General features: G+C 47.5%; 6 protein-coding genes across 6 annotated transcripts; 2 read left to right on the top strand and 4 right to left on the bottom strand.

The window, feature by feature from the left end:
• Positions 1–4,244: 4,244 nt before the first annotated feature.
• Positions 4,245–5,035, top strand: HD556DRAFT_1444497 (uncharacterized protein; the record flags this gene model as incomplete). The annotated part of the gene is made up of 4 exons (XM_041306786.1): positions 4,245–4,374; positions 4,429–4,450; positions 4,725–4,776; positions 4,832–5,035. The coding sequence occupies 4 exons, from the start codon at positions 4,245–4,247 to the stop codon at positions 5,033–5,035; spliced, it is 408 nt and encodes a 135-aa protein (XP_041159112.1).
• Positions 5,036–5,213: 178 nt separating this feature from the next.
• Positions 5,214–7,286, bottom strand: HD556DRAFT_1272022 (uncharacterized protein). The gene is made up of 4 exons (XM_041299190.1): positions 6,037–7,286; positions 5,884–5,972; positions 5,642–5,828; positions 5,214–5,592 (listed from the first exon to the last, which is right to left on the bottom strand). Exons 1-4 carry the CDS (start codon positions 7,205–7,207, stop codon positions 5,507–5,509), a joined length of 1,533 nt encoding a protein of 510 aa, XP_041159111.1. The 5' UTR covers positions 7,208–7,286; the 3' UTR covers positions 5,214–5,506.
• A 1,245-nt stretch (positions 7,287–8,531) lies between these two features.
• HD556DRAFT_1380045 (uncharacterized protein) lies at positions 8,532–9,437 on the bottom strand (the record flags this gene model as incomplete). Its single annotated transcript, XM_041303220.1, has 3 exons — positions 8,532–9,171; positions 9,192–9,234; positions 9,426–9,437. 3 exons carry the CDS (start codon positions 9,435–9,437, stop codon positions 8,975–8,977), a joined length of 252 nt encoding a protein of 83 aa, XP_041159110.1. The 3' UTR covers positions 8,532–8,974.
• A 467-nt stretch (positions 9,438–9,904) lies between these two features.
• HD556DRAFT_1444495 (uncharacterized protein) lies at positions 9,905–11,709 on the bottom strand (the record flags this gene model as incomplete). The annotated part of the gene is made up of 4 exons (XM_041306785.1): positions 9,905–9,990; positions 10,039–10,225; positions 10,279–10,367; positions 10,431–11,709. The coding sequence occupies 4 exons, from the start codon at positions 11,707–11,709 to the stop codon at positions 9,905–9,907; spliced, it is 1,641 nt and encodes a 546-aa protein (XP_041159109.1).
• A 3,594-nt stretch (positions 11,710–15,303) lies between these two features.
• On the bottom strand, positions 15,304–16,050 carry HD556DRAFT_1309314 (uncharacterized protein; the record flags this gene model as incomplete). Its single annotated transcript, XM_041300259.1, has 5 exons — positions 15,304–15,455; positions 15,512–15,533; positions 15,593–15,642; positions 15,810–15,842; positions 15,873–16,050. 5 exons carry the CDS (start codon positions 16,048–16,050, stop codon positions 15,304–15,306), a joined length of 435 nt encoding a protein of 144 aa, XP_041159108.1.
• A 445-nt stretch (positions 16,051–16,495) lies between these two features.
• On the top strand, positions 16,496–19,600 carry HD556DRAFT_1380007 (tRNA synthetases class I (M)-domain-containing protein). The gene is made up of 15 exons (XM_041303219.1): positions 16,496–16,523; positions 16,576–16,678; positions 16,734–16,807; positions 16,864–16,906; positions 16,962–16,969; positions 17,019–17,172; positions 17,221–17,262; positions 17,313–17,402; positions 17,450–17,501; positions 17,550–17,898; positions 17,951–17,958; positions 18,011–18,209; positions 18,261–18,421; positions 18,478–18,509; positions 18,561–19,600. Exons 2-15 carry the CDS (start codon positions 16,611–16,613, stop codon positions 19,351–19,353), a joined length of 2,073 nt encoding a protein of 690 aa, XP_041159107.1. The 5' UTR covers positions 16,496–16,523; positions 16,576–16,610; the 3' UTR covers positions 19,354–19,600.
• Positions 19,601–19,647: the final 47 nt, after the last annotated feature.

Below are 19,647 nucleotides of genomic sequence, written 5' to 3'. Positions count from 1 at the left end.
TATGTAGTAATTGTCTTATCGTGCCGGAGGACGCACGGGTTTCGAGAAGACTTCATTTTATTTGAGTTCCGAAATTCGAAGGGGAGGGCTAAAGGCATCTGAATCTTGGAGCTGTGAGACCAAAATGGTAGGTAGCACCAACTTGTGTATACTAGCAAGAGAAAATCGCGGGTCCTACGCTAACGCGACGAGGAAGGTATTCAATGGCAGTACTATCGGAACCTAATGTCCAGGCCTATCTTCATTTTTTTTCCTGTTCTTCGTTTATTGTCCGTTGCCCTCATTATCTTCCTCAGATTCTAGCCCTTGTACTAAGTCCTTTCTTAGATTTTAGATTTGTTCACAAACATCTCTTTGGACGGCGTGCAGCTGGCCGTATGCACCCTTGATGCATAGCCAGCCTTACCCATGCTAGTCTCGAAGACGCCACAGAGCGGCTAAGGAAGTCTTGCTGTGAATTCGAAAAGGAGAGTTCAGACCATTCTATGTATTCTTTTTTTTTTTGACAAGCGATGTGTATTATTAGCAGACCCCTGCACTGCAGATGGCTCAATATGCACAGGCTCTGCTACGGACGTCGCCGTACAGTACCGTACTAGACATCACGAAGCCCTACATCCCACATCGCGAGACATCTCGATATGATCATTAATCAAAGGCAGCAGAGGCGACCGTCAGTGCCTGTCACATCGCGCTCAACAAACACCTACATCGCATATCAGATATCCCATTGATCAGCCAAATGCGAGAATGTAACGCACACGAGGAGACCGTCCACCTTTATGTTAGTCTGCCCTGCCTTCGCACAACGTAATACGCTGCTTTGACGTTCCCGTTTACGCCGGATCCATTGTTCGAAACTGATACATACATTTACAGACGAACGATATACGATACAAGTACATACAAGTAGGTAATGTCCATCGTGGGGCTCGACCCCAACGGACATTAACCAAGGATCCAAAAAAAATCTACACCTGCCGTCAAAGATGAGCTCAGTTCCGCCTGATAGTCCCCCCATCATTCAAAGTCCGAGTCGAAATAACTATCGGGCAGAACGCGTTTTAGCCGCTTGAGCCCTGGTCAAGTTCCTCGCGACGCTTCCTGGCAGTTTGCCTCTCGTCGTACCATGCTCCGCGTCCTTCCCCATTACCATGATAACAATCCGGCCCAATCCCAATCGTAGTAGATCTTGACAAAGGGATGTTCGTAAGCACCTGACCGGTCCAAATACAATAACGTATTTGTAAAGGTGTTATCATCAAACTTCTGTAGGAGATCGATGTCGGTTTTTCTGATCGATCAGGGAGAAGGAACAGGGTGGACCTAGATAGATCAAATTAGCTCTTCTGATTTAAGTACGAGAAGGAATATGAAGTTCTTCACCCGGGTAGCACACAAATTGCATCAGCCGAAATAATATGTGGCAGTACGAGTCAAGCAGGACTCGGTGTCAAACTGCCCTCAGTAAACGAGGAGACGGGAACAACATTCATGCCAGTGGAAGAGAGACTCCCTGTCCGATACAGATGACTACAATACTCTGGAGCTCGCTTTGGTTGTCTATTCCAACCCAGAGAACAGCCGCTGTATTCCATTTTTCAGGGGAGAGACCGGGATCCCGCCAGAACAATGGATCACCCACTCGAGCGCTGTAGCCCTCAAGCGTTGTGCGAATATCAATTTGGCAGCATACAATCTGTCCAGGGCAGAGGGGAATGGTATCTGCGCATATAAGGGGACGCGACGGAGAGTCTATAGAGGAGCGCTCAGTCAAAAAAATATGTCCCGTGAAAATCAGCAGACCTGAAAAGCCTCAGCTGGAGTATTCCACTCGATTGTGGCAGGGTCCGATAAGCCAGCTGGTGCACGAGTTTTTTGTGTTTGCAAATGCAGCAGCTGATAAGTCTGGCAGTTGGCCAAACTTCAAGCTGCGTGCATAGTCAATCAATTGACCAGAGCAATGTAGTCCATTGGGGGCCACGTCAGCGCCGCTATGTTGCTGCTTTTGATCCAAACCTGAACTTCCTGATTCTTGCTTGTTCCATGTCGAGTGTTGTATGTCCATGGAAGGTCTCCCACAGCAAGACTGAGGAGCGTATAGCCAAGAGATTATATATCGTCACGCGGAGGGAGCTAATCCTACAATCCTGCCAGGTAAGAGGGAAGCTATAATACTGGATCAACTTACGAATACCATAGTGCATATTCAGGCTGACGTACTTCAGTGTACCGATACCATGCAATATCAGGGGTACAAGAGGCAGGGTTAGGCCTCATGTGCAATATCCCGAGCGAGCCCATACTGGACCAGGTACAAACGCCTGGAATCGGTGGGGTGGATGAAGATGTTCCCAGTTTTCAGGTCGCAGTGGACAAGTTTGTTCTTTTGTATGTGTTCGAGAGCTAAGATCTGGCGCAGGTCACCATGAGTCTGCTAATGGACCAGAGATTGCTATGCCACATACCATCTGATCAGCGACCACCAAGGTGCTTACTACTGCCGGTAGAGGACTGTGTGCCCGCACTTCATCAACGTTCATCCCGAGAAGCTGCATAGCAAGATACTCGGAATGCTCTAATAGTCCATAGGCAAAACTTTTGGGGTGGAAGGGTGCCACTGCAGGACCCGTCGCTCATGATTCAAGAGGGTAGATTTGAGTGGAAGAGATACCCGGGACTTCTTGACGGCCATGATCTGACCTGTAGCAATGAGAAAATGTCAGGCATAGAATAACAGAGGACAGCATCATGGGTGTACAAAGCTTCCATCGCTCAGCAGATGATCAGCTCGGAGACACCAAGATTCCACGGTGGTCTCAGTATTTCCTCAAAACAGGACAAGGGGAGTGCAATTACCTTGCAGAGCATGAGCCGCGTATGGTGAATGTTTGAGAATGGCCTCAGTTGATGGGAGAGGGCTAGCTGGACACTCGTTATGGGAAAAGAAGGGTAGTGACCGTCGGACAAGGCGAGAGTATTACTCATTCAAACTTCCGCTTGCAACGAGCAAAACTGTACATGTGTAGCAGGTCCCAATTGTCTAGCTGCCGGTGTTTTGATTAATGATGTGTAGACTGTAGCTGGCATTCAATATTCAATATTCAATGTGTGCGATAAAAATATCCAAGGCTAAAAATATGTGTTTTGATTACCAATTTTATCTGGGATTTCCTGGCCTTGACTGTGACTCGAAGGCAGGCAATGTTCATCAACATCACTGTGCCGATACAATACGCTGAACGACAGTATGTATAGCCCGAAAACTAGATCGTTATGACCCTCAACATCCCCCGCTTACTCACATCTGTCCATCCCTCGAATATGACCCTGGCCTCAAATGATACCAGCAAGTTGGTGGCCGGTAATCAATTATAATCTTTCTTACAGCTATTGGAGCCGTTCGTTCATCTGTTGGTGATGTGTCGATCTAACATTGACTTGCAGTTTTGCAGTTGCCGGGGAGGCATCGTGGTCTGATTGGGGTGAGCAGGACAGTACTCGAAAACCGCTGACATTCTCATAATATTCCAGTACTAACACTTGAACAAGAGGTAGGTCGGTACTATTTCCAGAGCAGCCAACTTACCAAGAATGGTATCATAGATTGAACTGATCTGGGCGAGTGGCAGAGTCCCATATCAGACCAAAAACAGGAGAACACAATGAATCTGGGCAGAGGCGACGCCGGTCTCTCATGACTGTGCTGTACCTGTTTTTTCGTACCCCATACTATGGCGTGATTAGGATTTGTGCAGGGTTCCAAATGTTCTAGATACGCTATATTGGAATGACATTTTTCGTATGTGTCAAGGCCAACAAACTGGCATTGTGCTAACAGCCCATCGATCTGACAATTAGTGCTGTTTCTCTGCGTATGCATCATATGTGCTCTGTTTGATTCTTCTGACTGGCGGTGCACAGGGAGTTTGACATCTGCATCGATGACAGATGCAGTGAGTATCCTGTAACCATCTCATTTCCATTCAATGAATATACTCATTTATAGGAGTGAGTGATATTCTGACCATTGAACTTGGCTTAACATAATGACTCAATAGGTGTGAGTCGAAGTGTTTGATCCTAGTACGCTGAGGGTGATCACTAATTGGGTGTTTCAGGCAATATTTTGAACTACGCAACTAATGGGACAAATGTGGTCGTAACTGCCATGCTGGGTGGCGAGTTGCCCAGCTGCAATACCTCAGTGATATTGACTCGACTGAAACATGATGCAAATCATCATGATTGCTCGATTGTATGCCATGTATCAGGGATCTATAATCATGCTCGTCTTCCTTGTTCTTATCTTCTTGGCTATCAACATCGCCTGCGTAGTAATCATGGGAACAATTCTCAAGGATACTGTATCAGGTAAGCTTTGCTACTAGTCAACCTGAAGAACATAGCTCATTAGACGAACACCAGAGGAGTTGATACTCTCTGGCACGTATATGTGTGGTTATCAATATGAAGGGGAGCCCAGATTCTATTTTCGATGTTTTGGATGCTCTACACTGTTTTGGAAGTGCTCGTACTGTGTCTTTCAGTCTGGATTACTAGGTGGAACACTTCCATAGCCTGCGACGACTCGGCCCATTTACAGGACCAACCATTGGGGACTGTTTCGGAGTGCTGATGAAATCTCACGTGCTTTATTTTGTCAGGTGAGCTTGTAATCTGAATGTCCTTATCTTCTTCTGTTCAAGTTCCCCACACGCTAGCTTTGTTGGTGTCTCTTGCTTCCAGCTTGCGCTTCTCTCTCCACAGCTTGAGGTGCGCTGACCTGTCACTGACATCTGCTTGTAATCACCGTTCATTACTTCTGCAGAATTCAACTTATACGGGAGCTTGGATAATATCTGATGCTTTTCAAAATTTAGCGGGTGTGCAGATGTTTGTGCTGGGACCACGCCTCATTCTTAGCGTTCGAGAATATCACGCCAAACTCGTGGTGGACTCCGACGCAGAAGCCAGCATGAATTCGATTGTCTTTCAGGAGCGTGTAGATGTACCAACTAGCAGTATCATGTAGGAAAATGCTTGCCGAGTGTTCTGCAGGGAGGAGAAATTTGGTCGAGGATCTGCTGTGGTGTTTTGGTTGGCAGGTTTCGAACCCCCACCTAGCTTGAACACCTATGAAATATCTTATGGTGCCGGAACAGTTTCATACTTCATATCCAACACAGCGTATTGTCTCGTTCAACGGCATGGCTGGTTGTGTGAATGCATCGGACTGACATATCTCTCCGTTTAAACATCGAAAACAAGAAATGTTGAAAACCGAGTCGTCTGAAGATCGAGAGGAGTAGCTATGGGTATCTATTTAGACGAGCGCAACCCACGACGAGTCGACGTCGGCCGACAGTGTGATATTGCACCTCTCACATACATATGATACTGAAATTGACCGTTTCCACATTCCAAGTTCGTTCCAGTCAAAACGTCCCTCCTGCCCCTATCGATCACTGCAAGAAATTACTTTTGAAAGCAAAGAAAGTACCTCTCACGAGAGGGGTATCAGTGACCCAACACCGGGACTAGCATAGACGCAGTCCATCTTCACATCCGGCAGTGGGTGATCGCTTGTCCCTTTTCAAAAGTGTCAATGCAGCATCATCATGAGTATGCAAGTACCTACCAGCATGACAGTACGGAATTCCATTCGCCTTGTGTCCCCACCATATCACAGGCGACCACTCGTCCACAAGGTCGGCGAGCGTCTGGAGGTGGCCGTATGCAGCTGGCTGGGGACCGGACGGTCGGCGTAGTGCGACGAAAGTAAAGAAACAGGCAAATATAAAGAGCGCAATGCATAAGTTCCAGATCTGCAAATATATGTGAGAATGTTGTAACAATTTTACATGGGCAGTAAGGGCGAACCTGGGCAGTGAACATGGCTATCGGAATATCGTATAGGGTTCCGTTAAAGGCGTTCACATATACGCTGAATGAAAGCCCAAACATCCAGTCTGTGATCGTCAAGGATAGTGTTTAATAACACTGACAAAAAAATACTAGGCGTGAATGACTCACGCAGAAAAGGCTTCGCGATGAAAAGTATGAGACAGATCGGATGATTAAGAATCGACACCAGCGGGTTTGTCGCCACTCTAAGTCCTTTCCTTCTGGTAGCATATCTCCACTGTCTTTCATCTCGGATGACATTCGCGATGAGCTCCGAGCAATGTAGCCCAAGCGTCAACGGTCCCTGGAGAAATATGACGTTGAGATAGAGCAGAATCCCCACCTCAAGATCGGAACCTGGCATCCAATACACGATGGCATTGGGCCGCGCGCTCCGGAAGAACGACCACGTTTGTAGGGTCAGCGGATAGGTGCTAAATTCAAATAGAGAGCTGGTAGGGAAGCGGTCCCAGACATACATGACGAGTACGGCCCATCCAGCGCATGCTGCAACGATGACCCAAAGAAAAATGATAACTTTCCGTATGCTAGGGTAAGCATGCCACGCAGAGGGCTGTGTCTCTTGTGGCTTCGTTGGACCTCCACACGTGTCTAGGTCAGACACACGACGCATGCACCGGAACGGAGTGGGGGTCAATTGTGCGTGGTGGACTAGTGCAGCGGTCAAGTCGAAAGGTGAGGAGCTCCACGTCAAGATTTTGAGAGCCCGCATCCCTGACAATGCGATCATCACTTGGAGGAGGAGTGCGACACCCAAAATGAGGAGAGGTATCCCTGCGATGGCAACACCAACTGCTCGGGATGTCTCCGAGTTATTTTGGTCCAGACATACGACGACTGAGGCCGAACTGTAGGATATAATGAGGAGGGCAGCCGAGATGCCGTTAAGCAGCGCGCCGTTGGGGTTATACCATCCACGAGCTGCGGTGAGAAGGCGCAGGTTGGTGTTGAAACGAAGCCGAGACTCTGAGGCTAGCGCAGAGCGCAATGAGACGCTGTGTACGAAGCCTATGGACTCGGTACATAACATGACGATTGAGTCAAGTATCAGGATCAATACCCCCTGAACTTGAGCAGCCTCATCAACATCGACCAGGTTCAACAGCTTGGTTACTCCTAGGAAACTGTGATTGGCGAAAGTGATAATACCTGCAATGATGAATAAACAGCTAAGAATACTTGAACATGCCACTCCAACAAGGGCATATCTGCGATTCGTCAGACCGTGGTAGTAGAAATCGGCGGTAGTATTAACAGTGGACTCTGCATCAGATATCATCCGGTCAAATTCCTGATGACCCGAAAGTGCGTTAGATGCAAGAAGGCTGGAAGGATGTCAATTTTCTTCTATCAGTTCGTAAGAAGCTGCCATCATGATGGGAGGCAGAGACAGGAAGGCCAGCGTATTATAAACACGCAAATTAAATATATTTCACTTACGACCATAGCCTCTGGTGCAGTGTGACTCCGAGCAGTTGTTGCAACGTTAATTTACATCACATTACAATTAGTGATCAGCATCATGGTCGGGCCTGGCTTGGCCTGAAAGCTCTTCCCTGGACCTAACTTTAAAGGAGCTCAGGCTTACCGGATTCCAAGCATAGGCTGTGAGCCCAAGCCAGCCCAAAGCGGTGGCTTGAGCACAACCAGCTATATCAAAGACATCCAAAGTTGGGGCCGTAGTATAATGTTTTTTATCGCACTGCAGTGCAGCAATACTGAAAGTGCACATGTCAGGATGGTGATCATTGAGATCTCAGAGAGTCAAGCCTACCGTCTCTTGCAATGTACTGCATACATATCCTTAACTCTCACCCGACTCAATTTCGCCAGTCTTTTTTTCAGCGCGCGAGACGAAACCCGCGATAAACTTAAACTGTCAAGATGGATACCAGGATAGCAGCTCCGGGACAGGTCTTGACATAAGTGTTGAAATTAAGAATGACAGACCTGGCGGAGTCGGAAACTGGGGTGTCAGCGCTTCAGCTTCAGCGCTCAGCGGCGATCACAAGTCTATCACGACTGGTCACGAGTCTAGTACGGTATTACTACTTACATAATATTGTCTGTGTTCGAGTCCTTAGGCTCAATTCGGACGGTCGGTGTACACGATCATCCATGTCGTTCTCAATCCCTTGGCAAGTATGTAGACATGCTTTAGCGGATCCAGTAAGTCCACTAGTGGCTGGCTATCCCCGTTCTCGCATTGGCGCCGTGCTGATTGGGCTAGGTAATAAATCCAGTGACATGCTCACGAAGTCATGGTCATCTGGTCTTTGGTCACCTACAAGCAGTGACTGACTGCACCAGTACCTGTTTTTACCCTACCGGGTGTTGCTATGAATCCACATACTGAAAGCGGAACCAGTGACCACACAGCCTCAAGCGCTGAGACACCTACCACGCCTGTCAACGTACAGAAAATTCATCCGTGTAGTAGTTTTCAGCGACATCGCTATCTGTCCTGACCCAATGGCCCACACCTAAACACGTCTTGTTGCGGTCGCAAACAAAGATGTGGAACACCCTCGCCGTACGGAAGAATGGACTCGAAAGGAACCGAGCAGAGCAGACGTAATGCACTTGATGCATATGATGCGTCCCTTGTTATGAAAATGCTTCTCATCTTCGCGATTGCTCATATCTAGCCTCTATTGCCTACTCTTCCCATCCGACTTCAACTTATTCAGGTGCTGCCTTGTCATGTCCACAACATACATACGCTCCACGTTGCTGTCAATTACTTGATACATCCGTATCATTTCCTGTCATCTTGGTTTTCTGTCCGATATCTTCCCCTTCGTCAAGACAATAAAGTTATGTTCAACCACGAGACAATGATGCAATGCTGTGATTGCCTCCTGCATGGTTTGTCTGTTATAAATCAACCACGGTCTCCCAGACTTTCATATGCATGACTTACTCCCCCAGGCTGCATGCTGTCTCGACGATCATCGACAATGCTGCCATGCCTGTCCGCTTCAGCATTGAAGGATACCGAGCCAGTCCTCGAGTTCTCATGATGGAAAATAAGAATGAACAGCGATCATTTGACGAGTGCAAGCCTAAATCTACACAGCACAAAACAGAGCGCGATATGATGAGACCCGAAAAACGGGTGTTGAAACCCGATACAGTCTGCAGCGCCCAGCAATTGAAGCTGGGGTGCCACGTATAGTACATGGCATGGAGAAGAGCATTGGAAACAAGGAAACATCAGTCTGCACCGCCCAGGAGTTGAAACTGGGGGCTAGATGCCGTACATAACACAAGCGCATAGCATCGGAAAACGCATCGGAAACTTGGCTCGAGTATCATTTACTTCTTTTCTGTCGAGTCCTTTGGTACAGGCTGTTAATAAACTTTAACCTCCAGGTTCACAAGCCTCATTTTTAGCGTTCGAGAATATCACGCCAAACTCGTGACACAGTGGTGGACTCCGACGCATCGGAAGCCAGCATGAATTCGATTGTTCAGGAGCGTGTACATGTACCAACTAGCAGTATCATGTAGGGAAATGCCTGCTGAGTGTTCTGCAGGGAGACGAAATTGATTCGAGGATCTGTTGCGGTATTGTTGTCGGCAGGTTTCAAACCTCCACCTAGCTTGACCACCTATGAAATATTTTATCCCAGCTTATGGTGCCGGAACAATTTCATACCCAACACAGCATATTGTCTCGTTCAACGGCATAGGCTGGTTTAGTGAATGCATCAGACTGACGTATCTAAACATGGAAAACAAGAAATGTTGAAAACCGAGTGTCTGAAGATCGAGAGGAGTAGCTATGGGTATCTATTTAGACGAGCGCAACCCACGACGAGTCGACGTCGGCCGACAGTGTGATATTGCACCTCTCACATACATATGATACTGAAATTGACCGTTTCCACATTCCAAGCCCGTTCCAGTTAACACGTCCCTCCCGCTCCTATCATATCACTACAAGAAATTCCTTTTGAAAGCAAGGTACCCCTCACGAGAGAGGTACCAGTGACCCAACACCAGAACCAGCATAAACGCAGTACATCTTCACATCCGGCAGTGGGTGATCGCTTGTCCCTTTCAAAAGTGTCAATGCAGCATCATCATGAGTATGCAAGTACCTACCAGCATGACAGTACGGAATTCCATCCGCCTTGTGTCCCCACCACATCACAGGCGACCACTCGTCCACAAGGTCGACGAGCGTCTGGAGGTGGCCGTATGCAGCTGGCTGGGGACCGGACGGTCGGCGTAGTGCGACGAAAGTAAAGACACAGGCAAATATAAAGAGCGCGATGCATAAGTTCCAGATCTGAAAGAATGTGTGAGCATGTTGTAACAATTTTACATACAGTAAGTACAAACCTGGGCAGTGTACATAAATATCAAAAAACCGCTTAGGTTGTCGTTAATGGCGTATTTGCCTATGTCGAATGAAAGCCCAAACATCCAGTCTGTGATCGTCAAGGATAGTGTTCAATAAAACTGATAAAAAATACTAGGCGTGAATGACTCACGCAGAAAAGGTTTCGCGATGAAAAGTATGAGACAGTTCGGTTGATTAAGGATCGACACCAGCGGGTTCGTCGCCATTCTAAGTCCTTGCCTTCTGGTAGCCCATCTCCACTGTCTTTCGTCTCGAATGACATTCACGATGAGCTCCGAGCAATGCAGTCCAAGCGTCAACAGTCCCTGGACAACCGCAACGTTGACAAAGAGCAGAATCCACCCCTCAGGACTGCCACTCAGTAGATCATACATGATGTCATTTCCCTCAGAATTTCGGAAGAACGACCACGTTTTTAGGGTCAGGGCATTGCCACTGGAAAAAAAGCGGTCCGTGATATACATGACGAGTGCGGCCCATCCAGCGCATGCTGTAACGATAACCCAAAGGAAAATGACAACTTTCCGGATGCTAGGGTGAGCATGCCAAGCAGAGGGCTGTGTCTCTGGTGGCTTCGCTGGTCCTTCATACGTGTCTAGGTCAGACACACGACGCATGCACCGGAAATTAATAGGGGTCAATTGTGTGTGGTGGACGAGTGCGGCGGCCAAGTCGAAAGGTGAGGAGCTCCATGTCAAAATTTTGACCGCCCGCATCGCTGATAATGCGATCGTCACCTGGAGGAGGAGTGCGACGCCTAAAATGAGAAGAGGTAACCCGGCGATGGCGACGCTCGCGCTCTCTTGTATGATGGATCCATCCAAGCTGTGTGGGACTCGCTGGTCCACACATACGATGAGTGAGGGCAAGCTGTAGGATATAGTGAGGAGGACAACCGAGATAACGTTAAGCAGGGTGCCATTGGGGTTATGCCATCCACGAGCTGCGGTCAGAAGGCGCACATTGGTGTTGAAATGAAGCCGAGACTCTGAGGCTAGCGCGGAGCGCAATGAGATGCCGTGTACGAAGCCTATAGCCTCGGCACATAACGTGACGGTTGAGACAAGCATCAGGGTCGATATTTCCAACTGCAGCGACAATTGAAGAGGGTAGTTAAGATTGACTATGCTGAGCCCGAGTGGGGTTACTCCCACAATTCCGTGATTGGCTACAGTGACAATACCTGTAATGATGCATAAGCAGCTGAAGATACTTGAACATGCTATTCCGATAAGGGCATATCTGCGACTCGTCAGATTGCGGTCGTAGAAACCGGTTCTAGTAACAGCAGTGGGCTTCTCATCAGATATTGTCGAGTCAAAGTCCTGGTGACCCGGGAATGCGTTATATGCAAGAAGGCTAGAAGGATGCGAATTTTCTTCTACCAGTTCGGAAGAAGCCTCCATCATGATGGGAGGCAGAGACAGGAAGGCCAGCGTATGATAGACAAGCAGATTAAATATGTTTCGCTTATGACCATAGCCTATGGTGCAGTGTGACTCCGAGCAGTTGTTGCAACATTAATTTACATCAGATTGCTATTAGTGTTCAGCATCATGGTCGGGCCTGTGCCTGAAAGCTCTTTCCTGGACCTAGCTTTAAAGGAGCTTAGGCTTACCAGATTCCAAGCATAGTCCGTGAGCCCAGGCTAGCCCAAAGCGGTGGCTTGAACAAAACCAGCTATATCAGAGACACCAAAAGTTGTAGTATAAGGTTTTATCGCACTACGTGCAGCAATACTGGAAGTGCACATGTCAGGACGGTGATCATTGAGAGCAAGTCAAGCCTACCGTCCCTCGCAATGCACACATGTCCTTAACTCGCCCAACTCAACGACAGTTTATTTCGCCAGTCTTTTTTTCAGCGCGCAGGACGGAACCTGTCAAGATGGATAGCAGGATAGCAGCTGCCAGTGGGACAGGTCTTGACATAAGTGAGTGTTGAAATTAAGAATGGCAGACCTGGCGGAGTCGGAAACTGCCAGCGTCCGCGTCCGCGCTCAGCGCTCAGCGGTGATTACAAGTCTGTCACAGACTCTGGAACTCTGGGGGCATGTGTTAGCCGACTCAATTCGGTCGATGTACATGATCATGTCGTTGTCAATCCCTTGGTAAGTATGTAGACATGCTTTAACGGATCCAGCAAGTCGTGGCACTAGTAGTGCCTAGCTGTCACCGTTCTCGCAAATATTGGCACCGTGTTGATTGGGCTAGTACTAGGGTTCGGCGCTGCCGAATCTGACCTTGGTCACCTTGCTTGCCTGCCTTGTCTCGGATTTGTCTGGCAGTACAGCGATGCTGGCACCATTTTCAACGTCCGATCGAATTTCGTACACCTATTATAATATTGCAGCTGCTTGCAAGGCCAACGGCGGAGACGATTTCATTGACAGTGGGCTGATTAGCGCGTTTTCGAATTGCGAAACACGACGATAAATGCGCATCGTAAGATTGCGCTGCCTTCGAGTTCGCTGCTGATATGATCGGCAAATGGGTGTTCGTCGAATCTTGCACGGTAGCCACTAAGTGATCTTAATTTATCCAGGGCAGAATTGAACTGAATGTCATGACATACAGACGTTTATTGATATTTATTATTGTTTATTATTGGCAGTTAGTCCGTCAGATTTTGTCAGATGGCATATGACCTTGCAAGCAAGGTGATGTAAATCCAGATTCCAGTGACTGCGCCAGTACCTGTTTTTACCCCACCGGGTGCTATGAATCCACATACTGAAAGCGGACACACAATCTCAAGCGCTGAGACACCTACCATGCCTGTCAACATACAGAAAATTCATCCTCATGATTTTCGGCGACATCGCGATTCGCTATCTGTCCTGACCCAATGGCCCACACCTAAACACGTCTTGTTGCGGTCGCAAACAAAGATGTGGAACACCCTCGCCGTACGGAAGAATGGACTCGAAAGGAACCGAGCAGAGCAGACGTAGTGCACTTGATGCATATGATGCGTCACTTGTTATGAAAATGCTTCTCATCTTCGCGATTGCTCATATCTAGCCTCTATTGCCTACTCTTCCCATCCGACTTCAACTTATTCAGGCGCTGCCTTGTCATGTCCACGGCATACATACGCTCCACGTTGGTGTCGATGACTTGATACATCCGCATCATTTCCTGTCATCTTGGTTTTGTGTCCGATCGCTTCCCCTCTGTCAAGACAATAAAGTTATGTTCAACAACGAGACAATGATACAATGCTGTGATTGCTTTCTGCATGGTTTATCTGTTATAAATCTACCACGGTCTCCCAGACTTTCATATGCATGGCTTACTCACCCAGGCTGCATGCTGTCTCGACGATCATCGACAATGTTGCCATGCCTGTCCACTTCAGCATTGAAGAATACCGAGCCAGTCCTCTAATTCTCACGATGGAAAATAAGAATGAACAGCGATCATTTGACGAGTGCAAGCCTAAATCTACACAGCACAAAACAGAGCGCGATATGATGAGACCCGAAAAACGGGTGTTGAAACCCGATACAGTCTGCAGCACTCAGCAGTTGAAGCTGGGGTACCACGTATAGTACATAGCATGGGGAAGAGCATTGGAAACAAGGAAACATCAGTCTGCACCGCTCAGGAGTTGAAACTGACGTGTTAGATGTCGTACATAACACGAGCGCATAGCATGGGAAAATGTATCGGAAACTTGGTTCGTTGATCATTTACTTCTTTTCTGTCGAGTCCTTTGGTACAGGCTGTTAATAAACTTCGACCTCCAGGTTTACAATGAGGCGAGGAACGTACACAAGCGATTTTCAAGGATGAGCTGAAGAATCTTCTTTCTCAGTTCCTCTCCGTCGTGGCCTCGAGAAGAAATCTCTTTTGCTCCTTTCTCCACTGCGACAGCTGTCGAAGATTTCAGGTAGGGTAGTAGTCCACAGCGGGCTCGAGGTGCTCCAAGTGCTTCGACTTGTTCAGGAGAAAGGCAGGTTACTCGCCGAGGACAACAATAGTAGTCATTAAGACTACAACTGGTCATGCAGTGAAACGCTAACCAATATGAATGATTCTGTTCGCAGCAGAAGTGAACATTGGTCCCTTCGCAGCCTGTTGTACACTCTTACAGTGCTGAGAATCAATGCGAGGGAAAACCAACCAGCCAAAGGCTGAAGGATGCGGAAAACGCTACTTCGATGGATTTCGGTCTAGCCACAGGTTGAAAGTGCGGGTGTCAGTATCAACTCCACAGAGTCAAGTACTTGCCTTCTGCAGGAAAGAAATGTCAGAATCATCAGGTGGCAAATTTGATTGATAACAGACACACTGGCACATTCTATTTGGTTGATGTGACAGTTGTGAATAATTAACCACCAGAACGAACTATGTTATATGAGCGATGACGATTTGACATCTGCCGCAGCAGCGAGGTATGGGGATCATGAGCATAGGTCGAGGACTAAAACCTATCAAGGCACCTACAAACAAGGCGGCATCAGCGTTGTCCATGCTGTTCGAACTTCGTAAACCACAATCTTACCGGCTGTTATCAGTGAACGACTACAATCAAGTAAAACATATCAGAATGTCTACGGTTTTAGCGCTTCAATATCCACCATCCGTGAGCACCATTACCAGGGCATCGTAAGATTGAATCAATCTTCATCTTACTTTGATATATGGAAACCACTCAACAATGACATACTGATAGTTCTCACAATCGCTTGGTTTGAATTGCCGATTAATGAGTGTTCTAGACGATGTTGAAACAAAAATATGTGACTTGCAAATCTGCGACTCACACAAGGGCACATTTGATACAAAGCTCCAGGTTTGATTGTTGTGTCGACATCAAGCACAACTGCAATTCTTCGTTGTCCAGTCCGAGAGTGATGCGTTCCAGTAGAGTGTCGCAGTTTGTATTCAGTTACCAATAACTTCGACGTGGGACAAGTCAACCTGACCACTGATTAAGATTCTCCAAGTGTACGTGGGACTTAGGACTGGAACGGGTTTCGGGCTCGCACAACTCATTCAAGACAGCTGTGTTCGCGAATTGTTCTTCGAAGTGCTGGACAATCCTCTTCGAGCGTTCTTCTCCCGATACCCTTTCAGTTGCTTCTTGATTTCTCCATGTGCAACTGGACGCCAAGCTTCGAAGTTGGTGAACACCACAACCACGAGAACTTAAGATTGTTCATTTAGTCCAGCACGGCAAGTGGTAATGAAGTTGCAAGCTCACCGGAATGTTCGACTCGGGTTGTCTATCGGAAGACAATACTTGACGGCAATCAAGAAGCGCGGAACGTCAGAAGGGAGTTACTTGCCAGATAGCATGAATTCGCTCCTCCAATTTCGTCGCGTGTGCGCGTCCTGAGACAAATTTCTGCATCCTCTCGAATTCGTTTCAGAGTCCGCTTCGAAATTGCACGGGTCGTGAAAAACGAAATCAGGATTGCTCATGAACACCATCTCATTTGTGATTTCCATGCTGAGCGTCTGTCAGCGCATGTATGCCCCAGGGCAAATGGTGTACACACCTTGATCGAGGATTTCACGGCGGCAACATCGATCTATCTAAAATTGATCAGCTATAGACACACGCATGGCATAGATCATCATCTGCACCTTCTTTCCTTTAGTATCATGAATTTCTGGTTCATCCGTGGTGTTGTAGACCTTCTGAAGAATGGTCGTTTTGCCCGCGTTTGCTCTCCCTATGATCAGAATTCGAAAGCGCCCAATTCTTTCCCTGAGGTTCGTGGCATCGATGGTTACCATTGTTTGCGTCCTGAAATCGAGGTGATTTGGTTTGTCGTGAAAGCTGTACTGTGGTGCAGAACAAGATCGGATTCGTGGCGAGACATAACAGCGAACGAACACGAAGCAAGGGTTCCTATAGCGTATGACACAACAGCTACACGACATTTATCTCCCTGCATTTGGCGATCAATTCTACCTCCCAGTCGCACCGACACGGAGTTACAATTAACACAGTATTAATAGACAATGACTTCGCTGCAGCGCTTCAAGTTGGAAAGGAAGAAATTGTAGGTGCTGAATTGAAATGGAGAGAAGCACCAGAGTGCTCATTAAGATGATCATCTACCAGCTATCGATGAGTCAGTCGGTGAACCCGTGTGGCTTCGCGGCAAGTTGAAGTGTAACCAAACATCCATAGTATGCCAAGTGAAAAGAGATGACTCGAGTCAATGGAGGCAGCATTTGACGCCGGTTCGAGGGAAGTCCGGGGTCCTACACTCGGTATTATAATGGGTCCAAGATCTAAGCGATTTCCGAAACTCACCTTGCTTTGACACACACCAGAACGACTCGGAGTCATGACTCAGAAAATCAGAGTGACGGACGATGTCCTACGATCTATTCCTGATCCTGGGCAGGGCGCCGTGTAAGTTTATCAGATCATAGCTTCCAATCTATCATCTATATTGTCATTGGCGCAGACTACCAAAGGATGGGGAAACAAACATCCTTATCACGTCCGCTTTGCCTTACTGCAATAATGTACCTCATCTTGGTGCGTTGTCCGACGTACTATCATATCATAAATCTGACGACGATAATCATCATTAGGAAATATTATAGGAAGCACCCTGAGCGCAGACGTCTTCAGCCGGTGAGTCACTTACTGGTGTCTTGTGATACGCACTCAGAACATCCTCGCTTGATAGATACAACCGTCAGTGATAGTCTCGCAGAATCCTATATCCTCTCAACACTTTTTACAGGGACACGGAATCGACGTACTCTCTATATTTGTGGAACTGATGAGTACGGAACTGCCACAGAGACTGCGGCTCTTAAGGAGGGTATAACTCCCAGAGAGTTGTGTGATAAGTACCACGCCTTACATAAAGAGACGTATGAGTGGTTTGATATCGGGTGCGTATCCATCACAAAGCACAAATTTTCTATACTGAACTCCCTTAGTTTCGATCTCTTTGGGCGCACGTCAACCGCCAAACATACCGAGTCAGTGCAAAAATACAATTCCGTTACCACTCATTAACACCGAAACGCAGGATATGTCAATCAATTTACCTCAATCTCGGCCAACACGGATATCTAGAAAGGCAGATCAAAGATCAAACGTATTGTGAAGGCTGCAAAAAGTGAGTGTTGCTAAAAGTCAATAAAACAGTTCCAACATTCGCCTCAGGTTTTTGGCTGATCGCTACGTAGAGGGTATCTGTCCTCATTGCAACTTTATCGTACGTCAAACAGCTAATAATACTGCATATTCTCACTATCTGTCTCAGGATGCTCGTGGCGATCAATGTGATGGATGCAGTCGCACGCTAGATGCTATCGACCTAATCGAGCCTCGATGCTTGATTGATAAAACTCACAATGTCGTTGCACATTCATCTTCACATATGTATTTCAAACTAGATGCTGCTCAACCAGCGTTAGAAGACTGGATCAAGAAGTCATGGAAGAAAGGGAAATGGTCACCCAATGCCACAATCAATGCCGATGGCGAGATCGTAGATGCGCGCATGAAAAGCGGACTTAAACCTACTCCGGTGACGCGAGATCTTGCCTGGGGCGTTCCTATTCCACCTCTTGGTCGAGAAGATGACAAGGAGATGGGTGGAAAAGTGTTGTGTGAGTGGCTAGTTCCCCTAAATCTCTCCGGTATATTGATGGGCGACGACAGATGTTTGGGTTAGTTGACAATACTTTTGTGCTACACTGTGTCATAACACTTTCCCTGTAGTTCGACGCAGTCATTGGCTACGTCAGTATCACCGGAGAATATACCCCAGAATGGAAACAATGGTGGCTCAACCCGGATAATGTTCGACTGTACCAATTCATGGGCAAAGATAATGTTTATTTCCACACTATATACTTCCCCGCCATGTTGCTCGCGGATGGCAGCAATTGGACGACACTACACCATCTCTCAACTACCGGTGAGCATCAAATTTTAGACTGAGTCTCTTTTCTGACCAGTTGGCATACAGAATACCTTAATTATGAGGGTGGAAAGTTCTCCAAGAGCAAAAATCGTGGTGTGTTTGGGCCTGCTGCTAGGGAAACCGGAATTCCCGCTTCCGTATGGCGGTACTATCTGCTCTCCACTCGTCCGGAAACCGCTGATGCCATGTTCTCGTGGGCGGATTGTGTAAGTTGGTCTGCGTCCTATCACTAACTCCTTCTTGACCCTCTGGTTTTTCATAGATTGCCGCCAACAATAATATTCTTCTCAAAAAGTAATCGTCAAAATGAACTTGCTGAACTGACACTGATTACTCGTTTGACAGCTTTGGCAACTTCGTCAATCGTGCCCTCAAGTTCCTCTCCGCCCAATACGACAGCGTCCTTCCAGAAAGTGGCGATGCTCCCGGCCCATTGTCCCCCAATGACCCCCTCGATGCTGAGTTTATCACCGATGTCAACACGTTACTCAAAGATTATATTGATGCGATGGAGAGCGTAAAAATACGACTCGGTCTTCAAACTGTCATGCTCATCTCAAGTCGGGGTAATGGTTACCTGCAAGCCTCGGGCCTGAACAAGACCTTAATGACAGAGAACCCACAGCGATGCGCACAAGTCGTGTCGCGCGCCGTCAACCTTATTTACGTTCTTTCAGCCCTCATTTATCCTTTCATGCCCGCCACTTCGGATGCGCTCCTGCTGCAGCTGAACGCGCCTGCGCGTGTAGTTCCTGAGGTGCTCTCCACGGATATCCTTGCGGGCCACCAGATCGGCCAGCCTGATCACCTGTTCAAGAACATCGACGAGAAAATGGAACAGGTGTGGAAGGTGCGCTTTGGCGGCGACGAGTCGGCTAAGAAGGAGGAGGAGGCACCTACGTCCAAACGCAAAGCAAAGAAAGCGGGCGCTGTTAACGCTGCGCCGAATGGTGTGGTGGTCAGTGGGCCGAAATCGCCTGAAGTTATTGCTTTGGAAGCAAAAATTTTGGAGCATGGACAAGTTGTTCGTGGGCTGAAGGAGAATAAGGAGCCAAAGGATGTTGTAGATGCTGCGGTAACGGAACTGAAAAGGCTTAAGGGTGAACTTGTCTTGCTGCAGAAGTCGGCTGCGCAGTAAAGAAGCGTTAATTGAAGTTGTATTATTGTTCCAATCTCTTTCCCCGCCCCCGCCCCTTGTGTCTGCAAGCGTAATGAAGCGAAATATTGTGAACGCTGAATGTTGGAGGTGAGCCAATAGGGAGTTGATGGTGCAGCAACTGCAGCCTGATCTCAAGTTTATATCAAGCCCTGTTACAAATCCCAGAGTGCTCGTTCTAGTGTACGGTTGGAGGTCGTAGTAGCAGTAGTCCTCGTAGACACACAGTTGATTACTAAATTGATAAGATTAAGATAACGTTTTTGGGTGACCAAT

Source organism: Suillus plorans (genome assembly GCF_016647745.1).
Source record: "Suillus plorans strain S12 chromosome Unknown HD556scaffold_36, whole genome shotgun sequence".
In the NCBI taxonomy this organism is placed as follows: domain Eukaryota; kingdom Fungi; phylum Basidiomycota; class Agaricomycetes; order Boletales; family Suillaceae; genus Suillus; species Suillus plorans.
The sequence above is the reverse complement of the archived record's forward strand: the minus strand, read 5'-3'. Positions and strand labels throughout refer to the sequence as shown.